The 9,749-nt window shown below is 45.5% G+C and overlaps 1 protein-coding gene across 1 annotated transcript; it reads left to right on the forward strand.

The window, feature by feature from the left end:
- The first annotated feature begins 5,994 nt into the window (after positions 1 to 5,994).
- LOC122038357 (receptor-like protein kinase 7) lies at positions 5,995 to 9,294 on the forward strand. Its single transcript, XM_042598064.1, has 2 exons — positions 5,995 to 8,731; positions 8,812 to 9,294. Exons 1-2 carry the CDS (start codon positions 6,010 to 6,012, stop codon positions 9,183 to 9,185), a joined length of 3,096 nt encoding a protein of 1,031 aa, XP_042453998.1. The 5' UTR covers positions 5,995 to 6,009; the 3' UTR covers positions 9,186 to 9,294.
- Positions 9,295 to 9,749: the final 455 nt, after the last annotated feature.

Consider the following 9,749-nt stretch of genomic DNA (forward strand, 5'->3'; position numbering starts at 1 on the left):
GGTTGAGTTCGTCGTCTTCGTCCTCTGAAGAAGATTCGTCCCAGGTTGCCTTTAGGGCCTTCTTTCTTCTTTGCTTCTTGGCTTCCTTTTGATTGGGGCAGTTGGCCTTGATATGGCCCTTCTGGTTGCACCCGTAACATGTGACTTCAAATTTTGTCTTTGATTGGGCCTCCTTGGATTGAACTGCCTTCTTCAGATCTTTCTTGTTGAATCCCTTCTTCTTCTTGTAGAGTTTCTTTACAAGATTCACAAATTCGCCGGCCAGTTCATCTTCTGAATCGGATTCGTCTTCTGATTCCGATTCAACTTTTCGCCTTCCTCTTGATTCCCGTGTTCGACTCGTTCCTGCAACCAAAGCAATCCCTTTCTCGGATGGCCGTGCATTAGTCTGTTCATGGAGTTCGAATTCACTAAACAATTCATCTAATTTTAAGGAAGACAAATCCTTAGAGACTTTATAGGCATCTACCATTGATGCCCATAGTGTACTCCTAGGGAATGAGTTAAGGGCATACCTTATTATATCTCTGTTTTCTACCTTCTGCCCGATTCCATGTAGAGAATTCAGGATATCTTGAATTCGGGCGTGCAAGGAGCTTGCCGTCTCGCCTTCCTGCATTTTCAAATTGTATAGTTTATTTAATAACAAATCACGCTTACTTACCTTGGTTTCCGAGGTGCCCTCGTGTAGTTCAATCAGTTTCTCCCATAGTTCCTTTGCGGAGGAGAATGGACCGACTCTGTTGAGCTCTTCTTTGGTCAGACCGCATTGGATGGTGCAGGTGGCTTTGGCGTTGGCTTCCACCTTCTTGATAAATGCGGGCTCCCAGTTTTCACAGGATGTAGGCTTACCATCGGTACCAGTTGGTAGTTGTAGTCCTGTTCTGACGATCATCCAGGTGTCGAACTGGATCTTTAGATATATTTCCATTCGCCCCTTCCAATATCCGAAGTCTTCTCCGGAAAATAGTGGGGGGCGAACGGTGCTATATCCTTCTTGTTGGGCCATTTAGATCTAAAAGAACAAAAAACAACAAGATCTATTCCAAGACTGAGTCTTGGATTAGTAGTGTGGGAAGAGAATAGTAATAATTACGAGCTCGAGTGGTGTTGCACCAACTTCGGGCAAAAAATCGATTCGTAAAAAGAAATTAGAATATAGCTATGAGGCTAAATTCTAATGGACTCCAAACAAAACCACGAAAAGAAAATTGTCTTGAATAGTGGTTGCACTGATTCAAGACGACCCCGCTCTGATACCAATTGTTGGATCGAGACGTGCTAGAGGGGGGATGAATAGCACTCGTGGCTATTTTGTACGATTATCGGAAACGTAAGAATTATCGGAGTAATTAAGCAGCGGAATAAAACAAACAAACACACAAAGACAGGAGGATTTTTACTTCGTTCGGAGCCTTGATCGACTCCTACTCGAAGGCCCGCGATCCTTGATCGCTTCCGGTGGGCAACAACTATAAGCTCGAAAAAATGATTACAAGATGAAGTACAAGTAACTGGAAAAACTAGTTATACCGACGACAATAGTAGAATTTTGAAGCTTTGGGTCGTCGGAGACTTGTGGCAGCACTTCCGGGCGTCTTTCGGAGCAGCAAGTTGGAGACAGAAGACTAGAAACTTGTTGTACTGGTGCTGCTGCTCGAGACCCCTTATAAAGGGTGTTCAAGGCGCCTTGAAGCCCTTCAAGGCGCCTTAAACAGGCCGAGTCACCCGCGGAGATCAGCACAGACTTGGTCGAACTTCATCCAGTTCAAGGCGCCTTCAGCCTACCCAAGGCGCCTTCAACCTTCGACCCAAGGCGCCTTGAACTTCATCTAAGGCGCCTCCAACCTTCTGCGCTGGCTTTTCGAGGCGCCTCCAAGCTCCATGGAGGCGCCTCGGACACTGTTCATCCGAGTTGTAACTTGCTCCTTTGTTCCTGCAAAATGTGTTAGTCCCAAACACATACCCTGCAAAACAAAGTTAGCACAGAAATATAATGAATGATAATAATGAAAGTTTTGACAGCATTCGAACTGTCCGGGTCTGACTTCAGGTTTCCCACCGGAAACCCTAGGTCGACCCGACGCCTACTGTTCCCTCTACGGGGAACACGTCCTCACCTACTCCACTCAGGAGATTTTACCTGTTGCCAGTGCGATCCTCCAGATCGACTGGACTTTTGCTCAGCACTCGACGCTTCCGGACTTTCTGCTGGACATCCGCTTCCCGGCTAGTCCAGTCTTTCACCTGGTTCGCAACACCATGACTTTCCAGCTAGGGTTACCACCCCCTAGGACTTTTGCCTGAAGCCATCGACCTGCCAAGACTTTCCGCATAGGGTTACCACCCCCTATGACCTAGGGTTACCACCCCATAGGGTTTTTCACCTGCCTAACCGCAGTTAGGACTTTTCCTGAAATACTCATTCAACATGTTAGATCACAATACACCTTAACTTTGAATCCTTTGCCATTATCAAAACTCAGGTTCGATCGTTAGATGCTTCCTGCACCAACAGATTTAGGCGCATTAAAATTTGTGACAAATGACGAACCACTAGAAGGTCAATTGGTTCGTACAAATAAGGTTCTCCGTGATAGTATCAATTGTAGTAATTTGACACAAAACTATTTCTATATATATGTACTTTCACGATATCTTTATTATGGAAGACTCTATTTTTACATTTCGAATGATTACATGGACATCATAACTCGACATCATTCATATATTCTGGATGACTCTTAGTAAAGTTCACAAAATCTTCAACTTTAGAAATAAAATCATCTTTAATAAATCCATTTTCTAATCAATTGTACATCCAAGCTTTGTTCATAGACATTGTCACCTAATGAGAATAAAATTTAAAATGCTATTAAACTTATACAATTTGATTTAAGTTTAAATTAAGCAATCAAACATAATATAGTGTGGGTAGTTTTTATTTAACAACCTAATATATTAGATTAGACTTAATGTTCACTTTTTATTGAACGTTCAACTTAGGTAACCACATAAAACTTAGATTGTTTTTTTCATATATTTCACAATGCTATCCTTTAAAGCACATCTAAATTCAACCATGTAAAATAACTAAAAAAACACTATTTATTAAATTATACTTGAAAAAGAGTAGTCTAGCCAGAGAAGAGCAGCAAATACAGTATACTACACAAAAACCAAAAAAATAGTAAAATTTAATCACAAACAAACATAATAAAAGAGTATGCAGCAAACCAAGCTTGTAGTCACGAGCTTGCGACAGGGCAAGCTAACGGTCGAACACGCTGTCAGCAGCCGCTGCCATCAGTCGCTGTCGCAGCCGTTGCCAACAACCACCAGCCTCATGTTGGTGGCCAGACACGCTGCCAACACACGGCCGACGACCGAACACGCCACCAGCACACAACTAGCGGTCAGACACACCACCGGTGGCCGGACACACCACCAACACATAGTTGGTGGTCGAGCATGGCAACAGCCTTGTGCTAGCGGTCGGAAACGTTGCCAACCGCGTGTTGGCGGCCGGACACACCACTACCCACATGCTAGTGGGCGGAAATGTTGCCAGTCGTGTGCTGGTAGGCAAAAACACCGCCAGCCGCATGTTGGCGGGCGGAAACACTGGCAACCATCAAAGATCGGGAAAAGGAGGGGGAAAACGAGGGAAGGAGATTACCTGGAGTTGCTGAAGAGAAGACACATGCGTGTGACAGAAAAGAAGGGCACGGGTATCCTAATAATTTTGGGATTCTCGACGGAATCCTGTTTTCATCGAAATTCCCGATGGAATTCTATGGTCCTTTTTTATTATTGTCAAATTTAATTTTCATCGATAATATCAAATACATACCGATAGAATAATATTGCACAAGTTTATTTTATCGATAAAGCTTTCTTAATTTCTATCTGATTTCGTATTTTGAAAAAGAAATAAAAATAAATAAATAAGCGGCGTATTCATCCCCCACTCTACTGTCGTAAAATCAATTCATAACATCTATAATTATGATTCAATATAAATCAATCATGTGATCTTAACATTCTTAAAATTATGAACGTGGGATTAAAATCTTATTTATAATAGTCAGTTTCATTCTTATTTTTTTCTAATATAAAACTAATTCGCCAATCATATTAGAATCAATTTAAATTAATTTTTTTTTTACTTTTTTAATACTTTATATGCAAGTCGTCCCTATATCCTATCCAAATTTTATTCCCGGTCCTTCCAACATGCATCATCTTTGGTGAACGTCTGGAAGGCTTACACATTTTATTTTTTTTATTTTTATTTTTATCTTTGTCCGAACCATTTGTATTTATTCTCTGATAAATACTATCGCACTTCAATTTTGTTTTATCTTTGAATAAAATTGTATGATGGCTGCAAATGGATGAAGAAATAATTTTTCTTCGGCAATTGACCAAAGAAGGTCTAAGCAGGCATTTTAAATTATGGAATTTTTTCAAAGACAAACTGATTTTTAAATTTTATAAAGGGATAGGATCCTTTGGACATCTGTTCTGATCCGCTCTTAGACCAGGACAAGTGGATAAGTTGGAGGTGATGGCTTCAAGCTATATTTATTTTCTATTTTATCTCTTTTATTAATCACTATGTATTCGATTTCTGAAATATCATTATTGTGTTGCTGTATTTCAAATAATATCACAGTGTGGTGTATTTTAAAACCTAAGATCACTTTGATATTTTATAAATTTTAAAATTAATATCATTATGTTGTTAACTGACAATGATTTTTAAAATATAGCACCATATTATTAATATTTTTTAAAATTCAACACCATAATGATATTGTTCTTTGTACATAGAATCTTAGTAATTGACAGTAAAAATAAAATAAAAATAAATATATTTTTTATTTTTTTTATCTGATTAATTTTAGAGTAGATGATCCTATCCCATATTCTACCCACTAAATAAATTCAGGAAGTATAATAACTTTCGACATGCTCTCTCAACTTTATTAATAGTTAAATCATTGTAAAATTGAATTAGGATGGCTTAACAAAGCATCGTATTTTTTTACCAGTGTAGTAAGTCTTGGCGGGCACAAATACGGCATTTGAAAATTTTACAAATTAGATATGTTTTTTTTTAATTTTCATAATTTTAAATGCACCATTCAATTATTGATATTTCATTTTTTAGAAAAAACAGAAAGAGAGATCAAACTCATTTAAAACACTACAAAAATGCCGTATCAGATAATGCCACGCTTGCTCTGGATCGTTGTCTCATTTTATTTCCACCCAATGCTGCTTAACACAGTGGCACATCAGAGCACATCGAATCTATCTACGAAACGCAACAATAATTGCAACCAGTTCAGTGTCTGTATCCATCATGAAACCGACAGTTACGAGTGGCACATCAGTGTCTGTAGCCATCTCCCGACGTACCATTTCCAAACAAGTCCTCCGTCTTTTATGATAATTAAACACAAACAGTGAGACCGTCCCCGCATGCTCATCCTTTCAACTATCTGAGGGTGAATTATTAACGATAACCACATGAAATCTTTTGACTCTCTCCCTCACTTTATTTATCCCACCGTCTACTGTCTAGAATAAAGAATGAAGAACCAGCAAGAGACCTCATCTTTACTCCACTGAGTCAAAGTCCTCACCGTTGACCCATCACTAATCAAAATAAAAGTAGGTTAATTTAATATTAAATTGTAATTACTCAGAAGTGGCCTGATCCCTCAACCCTAGCAACTGGCGAAACTCCACTTAATGGATCCCAAACATCGACACCTGCGCAATAGGTTAAATAAGTATCTTTCATAGACTCTAGAGATCTCTGCGACATTATACTGAGGGTTCTGTCAAAATATCCTGGTGATTGGGTGATAATACAGCCGCCGGGTGGCCCATCGGCAAGGAGGCGACGGGAGTTAAACGCCGCAGCCGCCTCCCATCGAAATTTACCGTCTCACTCATTGCGTACACAGTGCGCGCCACGTAACCAACCGAATCTTGATGGATCTCCATCCACTCACCCGCTCGATTCAATCTCCTGCGCTCTCGTTCCGTGACAAATGCTGCACCCTTACCCTCTTCTCCTCGCCTCTGCAGACGGATTTGATCTCTCTCTCCATGCACCTGCTTCTCATACTTCTCTTCCTCTGCTTCCTCGGCGGAGGCAATTCTACCACCGGCGACGAAGAGATCCGCGCTCTCTTGGAGTTGAGGGAATCTCTGTTCGCTGACAATAATGTCACCTTCCGATCTTGGCGCGCCGGGCAATCCTCCTGCAGCTTCTACGGAATCAAATGCGATTCCGCCGGCTTCGTAGCCGAGGTTGATCTCACCAGGGCTGGTGTCTCTGGAGTCGTCTCTTTTGCTTCGCTCTGCCGTCTCCCTCACCTCTCCGCTCTCTCTCTCGGCTCCAACTCCCTCTCCGGCACCATCTCCCTCGACCTCCGTAACTGCACCCGCCTCGTCCGCCTCGACCTTGCAGGCAACGCCCTCGCTGGGGAAGTCCCTGACTTGGCCGCTCTGTCACAACTCCAAGTCTTGAACCTCTCCCGCAACCACCTCGGCGGCGCCTTCCCGTTGGCCTCGCTCGCCAATTTGACCGCGCTGCGAGCGCTTGGACTCTCGGGAAACGCCTTCGACCCCGGCCCCTTTCCGGAGGTGGTCACCACCTTGCCCAACCTCGAATGGCTCTCCCTCTATGCTTCCAAGATCCTCGGAGCGATCCCGCCGTCGATTGGGAACATGACAGAGCTCGTTGACCTCGAGCTCTTCTCGAATTACCTCACAGGCGAGATTCCGTCCGAGATCACGAGACTCTCAAAGGTGAAGACGCTGGAGCTCTACAACAATTCGCTTTCCGGGAGGTTCCCGGCCGGGTTTGGGAATCTCTCCCGGTTGGCCTACTTCGATGCGTCTAGAAACCAGCTGGAGGGCGATCTCTCGGAGCTACGAAGATTGGATAACCTCGTGTCGCTCCAACTGTACATGAACGAATTTTCGGGCGAGGTGCCGCCGGAGTTCGGGGAGTTCCGATACCTTACTAACTTATCTCTCTACATGAACAGACTCTCTGGGCCGCTTCCACGTAATCTCGGGAGCTGGGCGGCGTTCTACTTCATCGACGTGTCGACCAATTTCCTTACCGGCAGGATCCCGCCAGACATGTGCAAGAGGAGCACGATGATGGCGTTACTGATGCTAGAGAATAACTTCACCGGCGAGATCCCAGCGAGCTACGCCAATTGCTCTTCTTTGGTCCGGTTCCGGGTGAGCAATAATTCACTCTCCGGCGTGGTTCCGGCCGGCCTCTGGAGCCTTCCCAATTTGAATATACTCGACCTTGCAAGCAACACATTCGAAGGATCGATCAGCGCGGATATTGGCCACGCCAAGTCTCTGTATCAGCTGTTTCTCAACAAGAACAAATTCTCTGGCGAGTTACCGACAGAGATCGGAGAGGCGACGTCGATAGTCAACATGGATCTGTCGTACAACCAATTCTCCGGCATGATTCCGTTAAACATTGGCGACCTCAAGAATCTCCAAAGTATTAATTTTGGATACAACGCCTTCTCTAGCAAAATCCCAGATTCCGTCGGATCGTGTGCTTCATTGAACTCGATCAACCTTACCGTGAACAACCTCACTGGGCCAATCCCGGTGACCCTCGGCGAACTCACGCGACTTAACTCGCTGGATCTCTCGAACAACCAGCTCTCCGGTGAGATACCGGCGAGCCTCGCCACGCTAAAGCTATCTGCTCTCGACCTCTCCAATAATCGACTTGCCGGCGCAATCCCTGCGGCGCTCTCCATCTCCGCTTATAACGGTAGCTTCAATGAGAACCCAGGACTCTGCGTCGGCGGCCGCGGCACCACCAACAGTCTCAGCTCTGTCAGGCGCTGCTCCACGGTTAAGATGCGCTATTCGGAGGAATTCAGCGCTACCGTGACATCCTTCTTGGCCGTAGTCGCCGTTATCCTTGTCTGCGTCGGCCTCTACATCGTGCTATGGAACTGGAAGCGCCGTGCCGATGGTAGCGGCACCGTGAGCACCATAAAAAAGGACCTTTCTTGGGACCTGAAGTCGTTCCGCGTACTGGCGTTCGACGAGCAAGAGATCCTCGACGCGATTAAGCCGGAGAACCTCATCGGGAAGGGCGGATCAGGCGAGGTGTACCGAGTAGAGCTGGCGAACGGAGAGGTGGTGGCGGTGAAGCACATAATGCACGACCCCTTGAGGGATACGAAGGAACGGAGCTCGGCATCGTTGATCGGGGGTTCTGGGCGCGGGAAGCGGCTCTCAGCGGCGAGGGAGTTCGAAGCAGAGGTGGCGACGTTGAGCACAGTGCGCCACACCAACGTGGTGAAGCTCTACTGCAGCATAACAAGCGAGGAGTCCAGCCTACTGGTGTACGAGTACTTGCGCAACGGGAGCCTCTGGGACCGGCTCCACATGGCAGCTCCGTCGCCATGGAAGACAGTGGAATTGGGGTGGACGGAGAGGTTGGAGATCGCCTTGGGGGCGGCAAGGGGGCTGGAGTACCTGCACCACGGCTGGGACCGCCCCATCCTCCACCGGGACATCAAGTCCAGCAACATCCTGCTCGACGACCGCTTCAAGCCGTGCATCGCCGACTTCGGGCTCTCCAAGGTGCTTCACTCCGGCGGCGACGCATCATCCACGCATGTCATCGCTGGCACCCACGGCTACATTGCCCCAGGTGACGATCTCTCTCTCAATCCATCTTCCAATCGTGGTGGTCGATGGAGGAATTAATCAATGCACTCGAATGGTTCGCAGAGTATGCTTACACGTGGAAGGTGAACGAGAAGAGCGACGTGTATAGCTTCGCGGTGGTGCTGATGGAGCTGGTGACGGGAAGACGGCCGGTAGAGGAGGAGTTCGAGGAGAGCAAGGACATTGTGCAGTGGGTGTCGAAGAGGGTCGGCAGCAAGGCAGGGGTGATGAGTCTGGTGGACGGACGGATCCCGGAGTGGGCCAAATCGGAGGCCGTGAAGGTGCTGAGGGTAGCGGTGATGTGCACGGCGGCAATCCCGGCGATGCGTCCGTCGATGAGGACGGTGGTGCAGATGCTAGAGGAGGCCGGCAAAAGCCGAGCTTTAAAGGCAGGGAATTGTCGCCGGAAGGAAGCTAGTGAGAAACTGAGGATGTAAACGGGAGTTACATAGAGCAAATAAGACATTTCCTCTGTTCTGAATCTTATTATGCCGCTAAGTCCAAATATAATTAATCCTAAATATATATAAATAATCTTCTGGAAAATAGTACTTGATATGGATTATAATATTGTACTTTTTATCTCTTCGGATGGGTCTAGTGACTAATGTTAGATTTTTCGGATCGTAAAAATCACTTTTTACGTTGCGGAAATCCCAAAATTCCCATGGAATCTTACATGTTTTCTAAACATAGATCTACTTTAGATCAACAAGATAAAGAGGTTACCCTTGATGCGAAGCCCTTCGCATAATCCCGCTCGTCCTAGGTTCGCCGGATCACGAGAGTATCAAAGTAGATACTCCTCTATGTGTATCCACACAAGCAAAAGATGAAGAAAACCACATAAAAGGTGTGCTAGCACCTTTGATGGTCACAGCAAGGAGGAGGAGAGGGAGAGAAGAAGCCTTGAGAGGAAGAAGAAGAAATGAATTGCCTTGAATGAAAATCAATCCATTCCACACTAAGAGTGGTCGACCACTTCATGGCTGTAACCCCCA

Source organism: Zingiber officinale, chromosome 1A, assembly GCF_018446385.1.
Source record: "Zingiber officinale cultivar Zhangliang chromosome 1A, Zo_v1.1, whole genome shotgun sequence".
In the NCBI taxonomy this organism is placed as follows: domain Eukaryota; kingdom Viridiplantae; phylum Streptophyta; class Magnoliopsida; order Zingiberales; family Zingiberaceae; genus Zingiber; species Zingiber officinale.